The sequence below is a fragment of the Cannabis sativa genome, chromosome 2 (genome assembly GCF_029168945.1).
Source record: "Cannabis sativa cultivar Pink pepper isolate KNU-18-1 chromosome 2, ASM2916894v1, whole genome shotgun sequence".
NCBI classification, from domain to species: domain Eukaryota; kingdom Viridiplantae; phylum Streptophyta; class Magnoliopsida; order Rosales; family Cannabaceae; genus Cannabis; species Cannabis sativa.
Genome location: NC_083602.1, coordinates 89,155,587 through 89,176,572, shown reverse-complemented (window position 1 = coordinate 89,176,572; position 20,986 = coordinate 89,155,587). Strand labels below are relative to the sequence as shown.

General features: G+C 31.7%; 1 protein-coding gene and 1 pseudogene across 4 annotated transcripts; one reads left to right on the top strand and one right to left on the bottom strand.

Annotated features, from left to right (window-relative positions):
* Positions 1-8,441: 8,441 nt before the first annotated feature.
* Positions 8,442-13,292, bottom strand: LOC115718427 (carbamoyl-phosphate synthase large chain, chloroplastic-like; annotated as a pseudogene).
* A 229-nt stretch (positions 13,293-13,521) lies between these two features.
* LOC115719039 (pentatricopeptide repeat-containing protein At3g16010) lies at positions 13,522-19,343 on the top strand. 4 transcript variants are annotated; one of them, XR_009686447.1, is made up of 6 exons: positions 13,551-13,750; positions 14,779-14,987; positions 15,141-16,993; positions 17,177-17,265; positions 17,688-17,810; positions 18,608-19,343. XR_009686447.1 is itself a non-coding variant. In XM_030647923.2 (4 exons), exons 2-3 carry the CDS (start codon positions 14,903-14,905, stop codon positions 16,973-16,975), a joined length of 1,920 nt encoding a protein of 639 aa, XP_030503783.2. In that variant the 5' UTR covers positions 13,522-13,750; positions 14,779-14,902; the 3' UTR covers positions 16,976-16,993; positions 17,688-19,343. The 4 variants fall into 4 exon arrangements, 1 of the variants encoding a protein (XP_030503783.2); XR_004012118.2 differs by lacking the exon at positions 17,177-17,265 and having other exon boundaries at positions 13,522-13,750; positions 18,994-19,343; XR_004012119.2 differs by lacking the exon at positions 17,177-17,265 and having other exon boundaries at positions 13,522-13,750.
* The last annotated feature ends 1,643 nt before the right edge of the window (positions 19,344-20,986 follow it).

Genomic DNA, 20,986 nt, shown 5'->3' with positions numbered 1-20,986 from the left:
AGTTTTATTATTGAGAAGAGTAGTTCATAAATCTTATATATTTTATTATTTTTGTATATATTATTAATGTAAGACTTTTTATTAATTACAGTGTCTAATACTACTATAAGTTGTTATATTAATTATTTGTAAGTATGAACAGTGAGTTTAGAGATCACGAATACCTTGTATAAAATAAAATCTAAATAACTAATTAAATAGTGACCATCAATTAGGAGATTTTTGTCAATAATTATCCAATAATGGACTTTGCTTTATAAATTAATTAAGTTGATTAATTGATTCATTAATGTATGTAGAAAATATTCTAACATTTCATGCATACATTAGTAGCAATTTTCACATTTGATGAAAGAATTTGTTAGAATTTTGTAAGTGGAGAAATGTAGAATAAAATAATGAGATTACATGGTAAGACGCATAAGATTTTATTTAAAAATGCAATTCGTGTATCTTATATATATGATATTATTTTTCTAAATATTAATAATGTAGGAGTCTCTAACAGAATCCAAAATTCTCTAAACATATAAGGTACGTTTGGAAAGTCATTAAATAATTGGAATTGAGTGTAATTATAAGTAAATATAAGATTTGACGTGTTTGTTCAGGCAGATAATTACACAGTAACCATGTAATTGGAGGTAATTGAAGAGTCTCAATTACACTCTCAAATTCTCATGACCCCCATGAGAATTGGGTATTACCACTGTGCAATTACTAACTCATTTGCTAAACATGAAAATAAGAATTCATATACAATTACTACTTGACATCTAAACACACTTTGCATTTTAAAATAAAATATAATTGATAGGCTAGTTTTAGGTGCATTTTGTGAAGTATTTTAAAGGTGTGTTTCAGTTAATTATATTCATTTTGTGGAAAATTACGTTTATTTTATATTTATTTCAGGCTTAAATTATAAAATGTATTGAAAATTAGAAGAAGCATGTTAAATTAGATGAATATGATGAATTTATCATGAAATTTGGAGTTCTAAGATATAATTAGGGGTGTTCATCCGATCCAATCCGCACTTTTTTGGTCAAACAACATCCAATCCGCACTAAGTGCGAATTTCATATTTTGGATCCAATCCGATCTGCATAAGAGTTTAAATTCAATCCAATCCAATCCGCAATAGTGCGGATTGGATCGGTTATTTTGGATCGGTTATTTTTTTAATAATAAATTATTTAATATTTCATAGAAAAAAAAATTAAAAAAAAGACTATTGTTTCTTAATCTCCAATAATAATCTATTTCTATTTTAATTTATATACAAATTAAACCAATATATATACTTATCTTTAGATTTACACTAAAATATATATGTATCTAATTACTAAAATAAATAAGCTAGTATATATATATTTAAACTTTATGTGTATGTGTCTATGTGAATAAGAATTATTTTTCTTGTGTTTTTTATTACAAAATAAATAAAATGCACCAACTCAATATATTACTAAAAAAGATTAAGAAATTAGAAGTTTGTGTCTTTTTTTAATTAATATATATTACATACTATAATTTTTTTTAAAAATATATATATAATTAAGTGTGGATTGGATTGGATCGGTTACTTTTTGAGGTCAAACAACATCCAATCCGCACAAGTGCGGATTTTAGATTTTTCAATTCAATCCAATCCGCACAAGTGCGGATATCCGCATTTTGCGGATTGGATTGGATTGGATCGTGCGGATTGGATTGGATCGGATACTTTGTGAACACCCCTAGATATAATGGTGTGAAATATTCTAATTAAGTTTTGGATGCTCAACACGCTCTGTTTATGATCAAAAATCAAGTTTGAATATTTAAGACATTTTTTTACTATGATTCGTTTACTTTTAGGAAAAATGTTGTTAATAAAAGTTCTAAATCTCTCTTTTAGCTTTCTAAAACATCTTGAATCGTCCAATTCCAAGCAATATTGAAAGATTTATGGCCAAAAAATATGATCGGTCGTCGCACCAAGAAGCTTACTGCCCAAAAACCAAGTTCTTGAGTCGCAGCACTGAAAGGGCCATGTCGCGACCCCCCCTGTTTTTAAAGGGTTAGTAGGATATTTTTAAACTCTAATTTCGAAGGAGAAATGAGGCTTTTTGATTAGGAATTTAAGGAGTACGATAATAGAGGCAGAAAACGACCTTGAAAGGCTACAACCATTGATTTTCAAAGAGTTTCTTTTTTCTATCTTTATTTTATGTTTTTAATTATTCTTAATCAACTGTTCATAATGACTATGAGTAACTAATTAGTGTTGTTAATGGAGATTGTTTGATATTTTATTTTAGTTTAATTAATGTAATTTAATTTTTTCCCAACTTTCTACGTGTACATATTTCATTCGTACTTAATCTCTTTTAATTGTCTGATCACTAATTAACTGTTTTATGATTTGAATACAAAATTTAGAAAGTAAGTATTGATTAATTACGTTATAGTAAAATAGATACAGATTTCGATATAAGACGAGAGTACCTTTATAATTTGTGTAGCATTTAAGATTTTTATGCTTAATGTCTCATATTTGTTAAACTTGTACGAGAGTATAAAATTTACATATAAGTTGAGATTTATATGTCCTAACCTGAATATAAATTTTTTTAGTAAATTTACTATCACATGAAAATTGAAATTTAGGAATTAAATTATATTAAAGCATATAAAATAGCTAGATTCAATCAAAATCAATTGCCCTAACATTTAATCATTGTTAAATTTACTTTAATTATTTTTTTTTTCTTTCTCAAGTAGAATTTAAAAACCTTTTTTTCTTATTACTATCACTAAATAAAATTAAGAATTTAATTATTTGGTAATTAACCCGATATGGATCACTCTCATGAATCTATTACTTGTAATATACGTAATTACATTACCTAATAATTATTACACAATAACCAAATTTAATTTACCTCAACAAAAAAAAAAAAAAATTGGTGAATAAAAAGAGTATAAATTAGAAAAGATAATTAGATAGATTTTTTGGGAGTGGGACAAGGTGGGTGGGAGCCGGTCAGCTCGTTGGGCGCATGAAGTGAGAAAACTCTCCTCAATTTTAAGTCCAAAGTTGCCATTGACCATTTGCATTGCTGCCCTATTAATATTTTATTATATATTATTAGGGACACGATTTCGTCCCGTGATGTATCTTTACGGAATGTATTCCATAGTACATTAGATGAGTCTTAGGGTACATTAAATGAGTGTCAGAGTACGTTTTTACTTTTTAATCCTAATTACCCATAGATCAATCTCAGCCGTCAGATCAAATAACTCCCTCATCTGACGGCTGCCGTATATCACGGAATGCATTCCGTAAAAGTACAATCACGGGACAAAATCATATCCCATATTATTATTAACAATTTTCTTTTATATATCTCTTTTTTTTTTTTGTTGGGGTAACCGATAAAGGTTAAAATAACAAGAGTAACAAAAGTTATACAAAAGGTGGAGATGTTTCTTTTATATATTTCTAAATCTTATTAATTAAACAAATTATTACAACTTTCGTCAACAGAAAAGAGGTTTAGATCTAACGAATTATGATTCAATTTTATTATAAGTTATTTATTTTATTTTACAAGAATAATTTAGTGGTCAGAATTACTTGAGTTTTTTGGATTTATATTTTAAGATAATTATCTTTCAACAAGAATATATATTCTTCCTAATAAAATAAAAAGTAATAATAATGAAGTTGGCAACCATTAATTATTATTAGTTTTTGGGTCATGAATTTTGCAGTCATTAATGGAAAATTAAATAGAAATAATAATAATAAAGAGGTTGAATTCAAGTTTGCGGTGGAAGCAGTTGGACTTGATGATGTTGTGTAGAGAAATGTTAAAGGGCTAAAGGGCATCAGTAGTGTCTAACATCTTTTTATGTATTAATATCGCTCTTGGTCTAATTAAGTATTGGGTTCCATATAATTTAATATAATAATTTTTAGGAAGTATCGTTATAACCAATCGCAACGCGACATATCGAGAAGGTACTAGGTACTAATGGTGTGGCTAATCAATGCTCATGTTGTATAATATGTTTCATTCTCTTCTTCTCTTAATTAACTCAACTGAACCCTCTTCTCTTCTTTTCTCTTGATATTCATAAAGTAAAGAGTCTTTTGCGTGTGGACCTTAATAAATACAAAACAATAAAAACAACTAAATCCCTTTTCTGTTTATTTTATTTTCTAACTTATTCTCCACTTATTATTACAGAAACTTCTTTCTTATTATATATTATTATTATTATTATTTTCTCTTTTTATAAATATGTGTTCATATTGTTTGGAGAATATATAAGACTTCACTTACGTTCAATCCCACCTCATCAAATCTCATCATTAGATTTATGACAATAAGGATTAATTAATAAGTCACACTTTATATATTTATATTTTTAGTATTTTTGTTATTTTTAGTTTTAAAAATTTATAAATTAAAAAGAAACCACCTATTAATTAAAATAATAATATTTAAAATTTTAAAAATTAAATCAAAATAAATATAAAGTTTAAAAATATTAAAATTAAACAAACTCTCAATATTAAAAATAACAATAAAAAAAATTATAATATTACAAATGATATATTATTATTTATATATATATTTAAATTAATTTAAAATAAGTATAGTTTAATTAACCTAAAATAAATAATATTAATATTTATATATATTTAAATTAATTTAAAATAAATAATATTAATATTTATATATATTTATAAAACTAATTCTCTTAACAACGTTAAATTTAATAGAATATTCTTATATTCTTAAAATATTTTGTTAAACTAACAAAAATCATTAAATAATCACATTTCATATATATCGATAATAATATAAAAATATCAACCCTCACTACTTTTTCTTTTGGACAAATTATATTTCCATTTTATTTTATATGGCATGTAGTTATAATATATATAGTATGTTTTTAAAAATATTCTAAATAATGTAGTGTCTAAAATAAAATTTAAATAGTCAATAACAAATTGTTTGAAAATTATTTTAACACTGTAAATTATTCAAAATAAACAAAATTCCTACTACAATTATAATTTACACATATAAGAAATTGATTTATAATTTATCTATCTATAAAATAAAGAGATGACCTAACCTATGAATGATATCCCTAGTTATCTAGCGAACAACTAATTATAGTAGGGTATCACTTCTCACTATACCGATAAGATATTTATGATTTTCATATTAGAAGATATTATAATCGTAGATGGTAAAATCTACAATTACAAAATTTAAGCACCAACAACCCGTCAAGAACAAAGAAAGCGACAAGAGTTCAATTGGGAGCACCCATGGAGTGTTAGCTAAAAGGACTTTGATGTTCAAGTCAATATAAATGTAATAAAAAATAACAATAAGAGAAAATATTAAATGAAACGTAAATGGTAGTCGAACGGATGAGTATATAAGCAAACAGGCGGACGGAAGGAACAAGTACGGTGGTGAAGCTTAAGGGAAAGGTTTAAAAATGACGATTGTCTGCTTGCACAAGTGATCATTGTGAGTATGGAATGTTTGATGCCTTGCGTCTATTGTATAGTTCCTTTTATTGTGTTCTTTTAATACCGTTGCCCCATTCACGTCACCCATTGGACTCGTTCAAGTTGGTTGCTTCTCTAATATTACATGTAACTATTTTTCTGACTGGTTCCAATATCTACTTGGTTTCACCCGTTTGACTGATTGGCCGAACTCGAACTCGGTTGCGAGGTGAACCGACTTATGGCCCAAAGGCTTTGTTTTTTTCAAGGCCTAGTGAGCCCGTATGACTGCCTTATTGGGCCTAATAATGTTGGGTTTATTATTGATTTGTTTGACTTACATATCGAGCTTCTCAAATATGTCGTAAATATTAAGTAAATTTTTACCTCTACAAGAACCTAATTTTTATATGACGATTTACATTACAATTATAGTCGTTAATTGCTTTTTCTTAAAAAAAAAAAGTAACAATACTAACAATAAAATTTAAATAGTTGATTCACGCATGTAAAATATATATATATTTATATGTGTGCAACCGAATGTTTGAATTCATTTTTAAGCACAATATATTAATCTAAATTTTTCAAAGTGTCGCCAATCTCTTATTACAATCTTTTAATCAACATCCATACCTAAAAATACATACCAAATTTTTTGTTCCAATTTTTTTTCATGGTAGTATTCGTTATAGTTACAACATCTTCCTTGTAAATTTTTAAAAAATTTCAAATAGTTTATAGTGCTAAAAATAAGTTTAAATTTTTTTGAACATGTATGATAAACTAAAATATCAAAAACTCTATTTTTATTATTGTAAATTATTCGAAATTTTTAAAAAATTTACAAAGATAATATTATAACTATAAAGAATACCGCTATGAAAAAAAAGTATTCCGACACGTGATTTCAAACCTAAAAATTATTATGAAATTATAATTAGTACTCTTCATAAATTATCTATACACATTGATAATCATAGTTATAAAAAGAAAAGTAATAATGAAAGAAAAAAGGTGAGTTTGCATATTGGCAAAATGTTGTAGTCATGGCTAACATTTACAAACGTCCTAATCAAAATCAAGTTTGAATGGTCATGGATAGTGTTTGTGGTGATGGTAGTGGTGGCTATAATCAATAATATAATACTATACTTATACAAGTGCACTAGACTAATACGGCACTAGTACTTAAATCACTCATCAATTGATCATTTTGATCAGTTTCAATTCAATTCAATTCAATGGTCTCTTTCTTTCAATACCCTTCTTCTACTTACAACTTTTTCTCATAATTAATAATAATAAAGAATTAAATTCAAATCATCATCAAAAACTGTTATGCAGTCCTTGTTATACTTCTCCCCCATTAAGGGGTAATCTGTTTTATTACAAATATTAATGCCATGACCAATTCAGAAGACTTTGACCCAGAAATTTCAAACTTTTTTATACACTTCATTAATGTGCAGAGAATGTAACATAATTGAGTTATATCATCAATTAAGAGTGGAAGAACAACTGAAATGAACTGACTCTGTTTAGTGGATTTTGAACTGAAAAATGTACAATAATTTCAAATTAATTATAAAAATCATCCTCAAATGGCTGCAAGTTGTCATTTTTTTTATTTTCTATTCTTTCTAGAGATTCTTTGATCTTTGGCTTCCTATTTCTATAGCACATCAGTTTGGTTTCAATGAAGAAAAAAAAAAGGTCCACACGGTTTTTTTTATCCCTTGCTACAACCAGTTTCCCACTAAGACCGCTAAGAGTAATCTTATATAATATATAAATATATAGATATCTTTATATGTATATATGATCCTAAAATTCTTGCTATGTTTCCACTATCAATGACTTTAAGCCCTTCAAATTGGTATGTGTTAATAGTAGTTTTGAGCTCTTGAGTGGAGGAAGTTTGAGCCCACTTTGGACAAGTGTCATTTTCCTCTTGAAGAAAATGTGTTAATGGGCATATCCAAGAACAGGCTTATTTTTTGAATTTGTGGAGCATATTTCTATAAATATATGTATATATAAATATATATCATGTTATGGGGTAAAGGAAAACAGAGGCAAAATTTGCCACTAAAATCAAAGACATGTGCCAAAGTAGAAAGAAAGAATAAACATTCTCTCTTTAAAGCTTTCTTCATTTGAGTAATAAATAAGAGAATTTCTAAAAAGTATAATTATTGCCTAGTATTTTCTTTGGTGTCATACTCATATAATTTAAAAAAATAGCTTTTAGAAAATATAAAACGTCACCTATAAAAGGTGCTAGACACTACTGGTGTCCCAATAACAATGCTCAATAAATAATTCACATTCTTACTTCTAACCAAGTAACAGTAATAACTGTCGTTAAAAGGGTTGGGATTATGGAAATGGAACATCAAAAAAGAGTAGGTAAAAAGACACAAAACAAATTTTCAACGATAACTAAATACTGTTCAGCTAAAATTTAATCAAAGTAAAAGATTTAGGTATGTAAACAGGCAAAAAATAGTTAGAACCCTTAAGAAAAGATTTAGGTGTGTACACGTGGCACTAATTTATAGTATAGTTTATTCTATATTCACATACCAACCAACAGCATTATCCTAATAATTAACTACAAAATGGCACCAATAATTAATTGTCATTCTCTAAGTCTCTGGAAAGTCCTGCTAATTTAGTTGAGGTAGGTTTGGATTGACCACTTTCTAATGTAGTAGAGAATGAGATTAGGAAGCATAGTGTCATTATAATAATAGTCTTTTGCTTAGACTTCACATTATCCTAAAACAAATTATAGACCATAATTGCTAATTAAAATATACTTATTTTATATTAAGGCAAATGTAAGAATTAACAACAATCTCTTCTAGCAAAAAATGTAAGAACAAAGACCCAATATAGATCACCTTTAACTCAAAAGTGATTAACTGATTATATTGTCCGTTTTGGGCCTAAGCTCTCACGGTTTTATTCTTGGACATTTTCCCGAAAAGCTTCATACTAATGGAGATAGTGTTCATCCTTATATACCTATAATTTTTTCTATTTCTAGCTAATGTAGGACTTTAGTTGCAAATCCAATACATTCATTTAGGCAAATTAAGTTGAGACAACAAAATAAACTAAATGTCTTTTTTACCAATCTAGGAAGGGATTCAGTTATCACTTACTACTGTTGGCAGTTTCGGACTCGACATTGAAGAAGTCTTGAAGCGCAATCATCTTAATGGTGTTAGTCTTCAAAGTCTTGATTGCCAAGAACCTTGTAAGCTAGAGCCATTCTTCTCAGCTGTTGTCCATCGATCTGATCTAATGCATCACCTGAACTTGTGATTACCATTAACTGGATTTGCCCATTTGATACCATATCACCAGCATGTGGTCGACCCTCTCGTGCGACTTTAGAACTCGTTCCACACTGGGATGCCTGATAATTCAAGGACATGAGCTGTTCCTGAAGTTGAAACAATCTTAAATCCGAGGCCTTGGAACGCCTTTATAATCCTTTCCAGATGAGGTTTTGTCAAATAGTGGTGGCAAATGCAATGGGAAATTCATAATCAACATCTCGGGCCCTAGTAATACATCACAACCTTGAAACTTTTCGAATGGAAGAACAGCTTCCTTTACTGACATGTGAGCAGGGACTACCTCTTTTGTGAAATTTAAGTCATAAAGAGACTTTCCAGACATAACAAGTGAATCAAATTTAGCCAACAGATGTCCAATCGCCTTGGACACAAAAGGAACTGTGCGAGAAACATGAGGATTTGCCTCAAGTAAGAACACATCTCCAGACACTGTAATGGCATACTGACAATTCATGAGGCCACACACATTAAGTCTCTTAGCCAATTGTATAGTCCATGTCCTGATTGTCTCCAAGCAAGAAGATGTGCTCCATTATTCCACCAATGACAGCATTTCCATAAGTCACCAGAATGAACCCCAGCTTGCTCAATGTGCTCCATTATATCATCAATGACAGCATTTCCATAAGTCAGCAAGTGCATCAACATCGATCTCAATGGTATTTGACAAATACTTGTCAATAAGCACGGGAAGTTCTGGGTCGACCTTTACAGCATTTTCGAGGTAGGTCACAAGTTTTTCGTCATTACAGACAATTTCCATAGCCTGACCACCCTAAACATATCACCTTCACTTTTGGCAATTCCTCCTTTCGGCTGTTCAACTTTTAATTCCTTAAGAATTGCATTAAACCTTTCTCTGTCCTTTGCTGCATCTATTGAATCCAGTGTTGTACCCCAAATGCGTACATTCCCATCACCACTAGCACATTTAAGCTTGTGTTCATCTAGGACATTCCAAATCAATAATGTTTCACATCTTCAACGGTTAGTGGTTCAAAATACAGACGATCACTCGTGTCATAATCTGTAGATACTGTTTCGGGATTTGAATTCATCATGATTGTCTCATAACCTGCTTTCTGAAAAGGATAAAAGAACAAACAAAACATTTACACAATCAGATAGAACCAAAAGTCATAAGGAATATTTCCCTACTTATTTTTTTCTTTAAAAAAAAATGTCAAAATAAACAAACATAATCGAAAAAAGAGCACAAACCTGAAGGGCAAAGGATGTGTGGCAGCAGCAGTAGTCAAATTCAATCCCCTGACCAATTCGATTCGGTCTACCACCAAGAATCAAAACCTTCTTGCTTTGGGTGGGAGCTGATTCACACTCAAAATCATATGAAGAATACATGTAGTAAGGAGTATCAGCCTCAAACTCAGCAGCACAAGTATCCACTCGCTTGTATGTTAAAGCAACACCTAGAGATAGCCTAGTCTGCCGAACTTCTGTCTCAGTCAACTTGGCGGCAAAATCAATCTGTTTATCGCTGAACCCTCTTCTTTTCACTTCATAGAAATCGTTCTGTGTTAGATTAGACAAGCTCCGAGCCAAAAGGAACTGTTCCTAACTCAGTTCACGAATGTCATCTATCTTCATTCCCTTAGTCATGGCAGCATATACAGCATGAATTCGGTCTGGGTTAGGAACATGTAAGCTATACTTCAATTGGTTCAAGTCCCAATCAGAGTGGCCACATTCCAAAGATCTCACTACTTTCTGAAAGGATTCTTGGAATGTTCGGCTTAATGCCATTGATATACCAACAGATTTCATTTGTGTCGTCAGTATTGGCTGCGAACCAGGAAACTTTTCAAACACAAACCGAGGGATCTGCATGATGAACATTGGAGAAAAATAAGTAAAAATAAATAACAATATGAAAATAAGTCATTGCTTCATTATGGTTGAAAAGATGCCTAGTTAGCAAGTATATTGACAATTTCAGTCTTACCATACAGAAAAGACCAATTCAAGATGCCCATGAAGAATATAAAACACAACACATAGCTTATAAACTAATGCAATATTCTTATGAGAGATCAAAACTAATAATATACATTTATAATCAGCTATCCGTTTGTGTTTTCTTCTATATTTATTATTCAATGTACCAACCATGGGAGCTAATGAACACAACTGAAAAAAATGAAGAATATATATTAATTAATAAGAAGAAGAAAAACAGATTTGTGCATATCATCGAACAACAATTAACTAACATTTTCAGTGTGAAAAATGAGGCTTAACTCTGCCATTATACTGTCTAATTTCGAAATAAGAACTACATATCACCATCTCCTACAAACTTACAAGTTTAACTATGCCTAAACAGAGTCCATTCTACTATGAAACCAAAAAGACAATCATTGTCATTGCAGCACAAAGACAATTACAAGTTCTAGTTTGCAGTCAGTTATATATATAAATATAAACACATTTATCATCCACAACAAAGTATCAGAACTAAATAGACTATATTGAAACTATTTATGTTAGCAGCAAAGTGAAACTGTTTATGTACATAAAGTACACACACATGTATAAAAACAAGAAATTATACTTGCCTTTGTCACCACATAATCTATGGAAGGCTCAAAACTAGCAGGTGTCTTCCTTGTAATGTCATTTGGAATCTGATCCAATGAATAACCAACTGATAACTTAGCAGCCATCTTTGCAATAGGAAAACCAGTAGCCTTAGATGCCAAAGCCGATGAGCAAGACACTCGCGGGTTCATCTCAATCACCATCAACCGGATTAACAGCAAACTGCACATTAGAACCACCACATTCAACTCCGAATTATCGCTAGGAGTAGTCTCTCAACCTCTGATACTCCTTATCAATCAAAGTTTGAGCTGGAGCAACAGTAATAGACTCCCCAATATGAACTCCCATTAGAACAAATGATAACCACATTGTCATCCAAAGCTTTCATAACTTCAAGCTCATGTTCCTTCCAACCCAACAAAGATTTCTCAACCAAAAGTTGAGTAGTCAAACTAGCATTAAGCCCTGCTTTACAAATGGTCTCAAATTCCTCCCTATTATAAGCAATCCCACCACAAGAACCACCCAATGTAAAAGCATGCCTAATGATCAAAGGAAACTCACCAATCCCATAAGCAATTTCAATGCAATCATCAAGAGTCGTCCCAATCCTGAAGGTAGAGTTTTTAGAGTCTTTATGCCCAATGTTCTTCATTGCCTCCTTAAACAACTCTCTATCCTCAGCTTTCTTAACAGCTTCAAGCTTAGCTCCAATCAACTCAACCCAATATTTTTCAAGAACTTGTTCCACCAATTCCGGAGTCATCGGAGTAATGTAAGTCCGGTCAGCAAGGTCAGGATTGGAATGAATCAAAATCACTTCGTAACCCTCTTCTTTTAAAGCCTTACAAGCTTGAGTACCTGAGTAATCGAACTCACAAATTGGGCCAATCACAATCGGTCCAGCCCCCAATATCAAAATCAAGCAAATTGAGTCGGACCCCATGAACGGAGCTTCAAAGAAGAGGCCTTTGTTGGTGCTTGGAATGGAAAGGTGTTGGCTTTAGAGGAATAGAGGGTGAAGGAGAAAAGGGTCATACTTACAATGATTGATTGTACAATGGCTCATTGTGACCTTCCTTCTTCACTCTGTGTGTAAACTTTTGTTTGTTACAGTAAATATAAAGAAAAGAAGAATGAAACTGAAAAAAGCAAAAGCTTGAGCTGAATATTGATTTGAGGTGGAAATGGTGAGAATAAGGTCTATGTAGTTATGTGTTGCAGTTGCACTATACTACTACTGCTACTACTACACATCACAGGGTACAAGAGTACAGAGTTTGTTTTGATTCTGTCGTTTGATTAGTAAAGTAGTATTACTATTCAAACTCAAACTCAAACTCAAACGTGGCCGACTTGGCCGTACTTGGTCTGGTGTGTATGTAAGATTTACTAGGTTTTTTTTTTTTAGAGCCAAAATATTAAATTTTATTAAATCAAATCAGCTACCAAGATAGCTTCTAAACCAGGAGGGACAAAACTCTCGCGAGAAACACAACCAGGAATAGAACCAGAAGAACGAGTCAAAAAGTTAGCCGTCTGGTTTCCGGACCGTTTAACAAAGCTAATTGAAATAGGAAACAAAAGAGAGGATTGCATAAGAGCAACACAATCCGAAATTAAAAGCCCCACCGGAGACAACAAGTGCTTTTTCTGTTGCACAGCTTGCACCACCAGCAGCGAGTCCGACTCCATGACCACACCAGCAGACACACACCCCTCAACCCACTTTCCCTTCACCCAACTGAGCGCATCCTTTAACGCCATAGCTTCAGCCAAAAACGGGTCGGGCTGACCATAAGTTTTAACCGCCAGCGCATCAATGAATAAACCATTATGATCCCGAGCAATCCACCCCAAACCGAAAATTCTAACATGAATGAAAGTTCAAGAAACATTATTTAGTACATATCAAAATTTGAGGGGCACGATTTGGTATATATCAAAGTCTGGAGAGCATAGTTTAATACATAAACAGTCATGAAACAATAAAATTAAATGAAATTTGACAAAAATCCTTAAATATAACAATCTCAATACCGCAAATAAAACTCTCCTAGTTAAAATGGTTTCATTTACCTTTAGCCAAAAACAAAACAAAATGGTTTCATTTACCAAACTAAAATCAGAGACTAATAGTTGTGACAATGATAATGCATTTTGAATATCGTCGTCGTCTCAGGTGAGCCTCCGTTGTCGGTGTTACCGCTCAGCGATTGGAGACTGTCTGAATTTGAGGGTCCTGAACTTGAACCTCCACCAACTCCGCAATATTATCGAGGTATCCAATTCTCATTAACCATTTCCCCATATGTTTTAACGTCTGCAATTTGTCTTTGACCTTATTAGGGTTTTCTATTTTCTGTTGAAATGCTCTAATTATTAGTCTGATTTTTATAGTTTCAAACTGAGAAAAAGAAAATTTTAAACTCACAATACAGAACAGAGATTAAGTGAGAAAATATATGATACAAAGGCACAACATAGTAACTTGGTAGAAAGGAATAGCCACTGCATAATTTGCTGTTACACTAAAAGCCATATCAGTTAGTGTGAGGTATTTTGTGTATTTTTCATTGATTTGATTTTTGTGAAGATATAGAATGGCTTATTGGTAACTGGTAAGTTATTCAATAAATCAGTTGGACACTATCAGTTTCATTACTTTAACAAATCAGAGCAATTGCTAAGTAAAAGCTCTAATGAATGCTTCATGTTATTTTGAAGTTACTGGATGAATGTTGGTTATAGGAAATTCATCCAATTGGTAGATTTTAGATTTTTAAGTATAGTAGACATCTTTTGGTTTTTGAAATAAAGATTAAAACTACTATATTTCTCTTTGTCCTTCTCTCTTAAAATTCTTAGGTTTTTGGTAGCAAAGATTATTTGTCCATGCTCTCTTGCAGTCATTTACTTGTATGTTGAAATCTTGTGTTGATGGATTGTCTGATACATATTGTGTTCGGCTCTGTGCAATTGGTCAGCTTGCACAGCCTTGGGTCCGGGCCTGTGAACCACAGAGAGAATGCATTTTGACCTAAAATTCTTGAAGACTACAACAATAATGCATACTCATTTTATGGTTCTGAAAAAAATATACTAATCTTGTTATATATTCATAATGATTCGGAGAAGCTTTCTATGAAATATGCACAATTGTCATGTTTAAAAAATATATATATTTTTTTGTTTTTCTATTCAAGAATTTGTTGACTGTGAAAGGTTGTATTTGCTTTATTATTTTTGGGTGTACATTTGAAATTCACAATTGCATAAACACTTACTGGTTTATTTTATGTGATTCAGATGCTTGAATGGTGTTTATTTTGGATGGGATAACTTTCAATGGTAATGCTGTTCTCACCAATTAGAGCATTCTTGCTTAGCTGAAGTTTTTGTCTTATATTTGGAAACTTTCTTGACCGCGGAAATGAAAAGATTGTTTGTGGGATCTTTTACTTTGAAACGAACGATATCAACTTCACCTCATCTTTGTGAGAGAGTTAAGCAAACAGGTAATGTTCACTTCAAGTAATATAGTTGAGATTACTAGTATATACATCATCTCTAGTTTAATAGATCAACATTGAGTGAAGTTGCTATTTTTATTGCTCTAGTATTTACTGCAGGACATTTTTGATTTAATATTATCTGTATTTTTTGAGCAGAAAATGAGATCGTGCAAATGTTCTACTTACCCACTGTAAGAGATTCGGTGCAGAACTTGCCTATGAATGGAAAACTGTCGAGAAAGGATCCATCAGTTCGTAAATTGGATGAAAGGTTTACAAGGATCTTGAAAATTTTCAAGTGGGGACCCGATGCAGAGAAGGCAATGGAAGTGCTGAAGCTGAGATTGGACCACCGGTTAGTTCTTGAGGTTTTGAAGATAGATGTTGAGGTCTCTGTGAAAGTTCAGTTTTTCAAATGGGCTGCAAAGAGAAGAAATTTTCAGCATGACCCAACCACTTACATGGCTTTAATCCGTTGCTTAGATGAAGCAAGGTTGTTTGGTGAAATGTGGCAGACAATTCAAGAGATGGTTCGAGCTATATCTATTCTAGATCCTGCTCAATTATCTGAAATCGTTAGTATATTGGGAAAGGCGAAGATGGTGAACAAGGCCCTATCTATCTTTTACCAGGTAAAAGGTCGCAAGTGCAAGCCAACAACTAATACATACAACTCGATGATCTTGGTCTTAATGCAAGGTCATCATGAAAAGATCCATGAACTTTATAATGAGATGTGTAATGAGGGAGACTGTTTTCCAGACACTGTTTCATACAATGCACTTATATTAGCATTTAAGAAATTGGGTCGTTATGAATTTGCCATTAGATTGTTTGATGAGATGAAGGAGAATGGTTTACAGCCAACTGCGAAGATATTTACCAACTTATTGGAAGTACATTTCAAGTTGGGTAAGGTTGAAAAAGCTTTGGATCTTTTCAGGGAGATGAAGCAGAGAGGGTGTTGCCCTACTGTCTTTACTTACACAGAATTAATAAAGGGTCTTGGTAGTGCTGGGAGGATTGACGATGCCTATAATATCTATAAGAATCTCCTAAGGGATGGTTGTAAACCGGATGTAGTACTCATGAACAATTTAATTAACATCTTTAGTAAGGCAGGTCGCTTGGAAGATGCCCTTAGATTTTTCGAGGAGATGGAGTCTCTTAGATGTATACCTACTGTTGTGACGTACAACTCTGTCCTGAAAGCTTTATTTGAATTAAAAGCTCCAATTTCCGAGGTTTCTGTGCTGTTTGAGAAGATGAAGGCAAATGGGGTTGCTTCTAGCTCATTTACCTACTCAATTCTTATAGATGGATATTGTAAAAGAGGTAGACTTGAGAAAGCTTTGTTACTTCTTGAGGAGATGGATGAAAAAGGTTTTCCTCCTTGTCCAGCCGCCTATTGCAGCTTGATCAACAGTCTTGGAAAAGCAAAACGGTATGAAGCTGCAAATGAGTTGTTTCTAGAATTGAAAGAGAACTGTGGACGTTCAAGTGCTCGGGTGTATGCTGTGATGATTAAGCATTTTGGAAAGTGTGGCCTTCTCAATGAAGCATTGGATTTATTTAATGAGATGAAGAGACTTGGTTGTGATCCTGATGTTTATGCATATAATGCTCTAATGTCAGGAATGGTGAGGGCTGGCATGGTAGATGAAGCTCATTCCTTACTTAAAACCATGGAAGAAAATGGTTGTATTCCAGACTTAAATTCGCACAACATTATTCTAAATGGCTTGGCTAAAACAGGTGGCCCGAAGCGGGCTATGGAAATGTTTACAAAAATGAAGCATTCAAAGATCAAGCCAGATGCAGTTTCTTATAACACTGTTCTTGGTTGTCTTAGTCGAGCTGGTTTGTTAGAGGATGCTGCAAGACTTATGAAAGAGATGAAGTTAATTGGGTTTGAGTATGATGAGATCAGCTACTCGTCCATACTTGAGGCGGTTGGCAAGGTTGATGAAGTTCACAGATTCACCTCTTAAGTGAAAGAAAGAGACTTGGTATGATATCATCTCTCTTGTACTTGTTTTACTCTTGCAACTGAATATTGAATCTTGTCATAGGTAGTAGTTTCTTGACCTCAATGGATGTGCTTGATTCTTTTGTTGGACAACTTGTGATAAACTCAAAAACAATGTTGATTTAAGGTTTAACTTGTAGTTTTTCAATGATTTGCAATGCAGACACGGACATGGTATCACGTTTCCACTTTTCTTGTACCTTACTAACTGTGTGTTCTTGTATATATGCTCATTGCCCTTGATTTTGAACGGTAATTCTGTGTACCAAAGTAATTTATTTCTTACATTTCAGCATTATCTACTTATTCTCTTCATAGAGATGTCTCATGAGTAATTTCCTACCAATAGTTGGTTCAGTTTCTATTCTCAAAGGAATAGGATCATCCCTCAAAGCAAATGCTATTTTTATTTAGGCATTAGTAATATTATCATCCAAAGCAGAGCTCCCTAGACTATCTTCATGAGCATTAATAAAACATAATAGCAAGGAAGTTGCATACCGAAAAGTCCCCAGATTTTTGTGTTCTGTTTTGCTACCCTTAGTTATCGAACTATATTTCAAATTTGTTTCTGTGTTCTTTAAATTATGTAGTGGAAATATTTTTACCTTTTCACAGCAAGCAGAAATGTTAAGATCTAATGAATTTTTTTTGCTCATTGATACCATTTTCAGGGTGAAAGAGCTCTTTTTCTAGAGAGTAACCGGAATAGTTTTGCCTGGATTGATGAATGGTATGGGATGACAATGCAACACATAAGTGAACTCGAACGAGAAAGCGGCTCCTTATTAAATGAGGTAAAGATGGTTCTTAACTCCACTAAACTATCTTTGTATTACTTCTGATTAACTAGCCTCAAGTTAGACGTATCTTTTATTGTTTGTTTTTGTTTTGTACTATAGCAAAGTACTTTGGAATTTGGATTTCAAATTAGACTAACAACTACACCAATGTTTAGGATTTTCTACTAGGCTTCTGTTCATATTTTATTTGCCTAAACAACTCAAGTTTTTAAATCTGCAAGAGAATTAAAATTATTTTTTTAGAGTGATGATTGGTGGTTCTAAATACTAACTCTGCATTGAGTATTTTGAAACTTAATTTATCATTATTCCGCACCATGTTCTTATAGATAGTAAAAAATTTCAAAGAAATAGTTGAGTTCATAAATTGACAGAAAAAGCCTTGCTTTGAGTGTGTCTTTTCTCACCATACAAGTCGGTAGCCTCAAGAATGAACCATTTTAACCGAAACAATGCTATTTCACATTTCGGCTCGGCTACTTACATTCAAAAAAATTAGGAAGGAACAAAGATCCCTTTATGTAATGTTCTTTATAGAAGATGAGACACAACATATTACAAGCTCAAGCTCTACATTGTTGTATGGGCTACTTTTTCCTCTTTCAATAAGTTGGTTCTTGAGTGAGTCTTCTGTATATACATATAAGTCAGAACTGAGAAGAATGCTAGTAGTTGACATATTGACTCTTATCAAAATATTTACCTCATAATTTTTGGTAATTGACATGATTTTATTTATTTATGTATTTTCTTACTGCCATTTTCAATGTATGTAATAACTATAAAATCAGAAACTGAGCAAGCCAACTTTGATGACAAATGTGGAAGAGTTTGATGACGACAGATAATGACATGAGTTTGAGTTTCAACTCTCTCAAGATACATATATATGTATATGTTTATATCTATTTATATAGCCAGAGAAAGCATCTCTCTCAGGACCAGGTTGAGCTTTGAACATGTAGCACCAGAAATGGACTACACTGCAGGCTTAGGATATATCACATAACATACATACATACATATATACATTATATACATACCAACACTGCTGGAACCTGTCTATTTTTTCTGATTGCTTGAACTTAGTTCAGGGTATGAAGAAGAAAAAATCTCCCTGTTGGAAGATTAAGCCCTTTGTTGTTTGAATTGTTTTCTGTTATTGATCAATTTCCAGGGGTGGAGCTTAGTTGGTTGTCCCGCAAGTTGAATGTGGCAGCTCACGGTCTTGCAGCCTGGGCTGCTTCTAACAATCATTTTGATTTTGTTGATTCAAGGGAGGTGGAACCCTTTGTTTCCAACATGAACATTGCTCGGTGAGCTTCTTTTTCGATGAAATTTTTACACTGCAGATAAAGTATTCTGATTAGTATTTGGGGTGTGACATTGATTGATTATTCTGTTATGCACCCATTTGACTCAGCAATTTTGTTTTAGTATTACTATTCACTATTCTAGTGTATTGTTATTAAATACCAACTTGTAATGTTGATATGTATACATATATACATATGGCAGGTTTCATTATGTTGTTGTTTGATAAACACATAATATAAAACACACTATATAATTACTGCAAAAACACATACCTAAATTTATGACAACAAAATGAAGACCAACCAAGTACAAGAAACCGGTTCCAAACTAATAACAATAGAAAAAAAATAATGTAGATTAATGTAGATGTTTGGAGGGGTCGTAGTTATGGTTTGAGTATGGTTGCTAGTGATGCCAAATGCCAATGGTATGATGATTGAAGGCCGTACCATCCTTGCCCATGATCAAGTGGAACTTGTCCTTGTCGAAGCTATTGGAATTCAGGAAGCTCTTAGTTGGGTAAAGGAATTAAATTTACAAAAAGTTAAAGTAGAGACTGACTGCTTATGTGTCGTTCAAGCTTTACAAAGTTCTTTGTCTATGGTATCTTTATTTGAAACTGTTATTAATGATTGTAAAATCTTGTTAGCAAGTTCAAGGAGTATTTTGGTTTCTTTTGTTAAACGATGTGTTAATATGATGATTTATAATTTCGCAAAGGCTGCTATGATATACCCTGATCGTCGTTTCAGTTTGGAGTATGTTTTATCTGATTTGCTACCGTATTTGGTAGCTGAAGTCTGTGATTAATAAAGATGATTATTCTATTCATAGAACACCAACAATTTTTATAAGAAAAAAAAATGAAAATATAAGTTCTATAAGCTGAAAAAATAGAAAGCGAATGAAGAAGAAAGTGAAAAAAAAAATGGAAGAATGTGGTTGAAGAGCCATAAGCTTGGAGATTAAGATATGGGGAAGCTACTCTACTAGAGTGAGGAAAATGTGAAGAATGAAAGGAAAAAACAGCTATTCCAAAGATGTAACATAGGCTAAACCATAAAAATATAAAGATTGGTAAAAGTTCATAACAAATGAATTAAAAAAATTTATATACTATAAAAATGTAAACCCTTAAATTTTTCTCACAATTTGTGTAATTTTCACATAAAAAATATCATTATCTTACTATTTTCTAAAAAATATGATAACTAATTAAGATTTATGTTCTTGTACTTTGACATATAATCAATCCTTTAAACTTTTCATATAATTAAAATTTCTTTATGTACTAAATCGTGCTCTCAAATTTTAATATGTATTAAATCGTGTCCTCTAAACTTTCATCTACATCAGACTTTTAATAGTAAAATTAGATAAAAATTCTTAAATTCAACAATCTCAATTGTTCAGAGAAATTTCTAGTTGCCTGAAAAATTCAGGTACATGATTTGATAAAACAAAGAATATGATTGTCTGAAAACTTATAACTGTATTTGGTTATGCATAAAAATATCTAGTTAGATTACTGTTAAATAAATTATATTATTTAGTTCGATAAAAAAATACATTACTCAGTTAAATGCAGGATTTTTATAATTTATCGTAAAAAATTATGTAAAAGTATTAATATATTTAATTCATAGTATTAAGATTAAAAATAAAATTTAGAAGCTTCTTTTTTAAAAATATTTAAAATTAACCTCTAATCTTATTTTTATAAGGATAAATATTATTTTAGACCACGTGTTTTGCAAAAGTTACTGACTGAACCTTCTATTTTATTAAATGATAAAATGAACCATGTATTTTCTAAAAATATGAAAAATATAACCTTGAGTTCAATTTTTAAC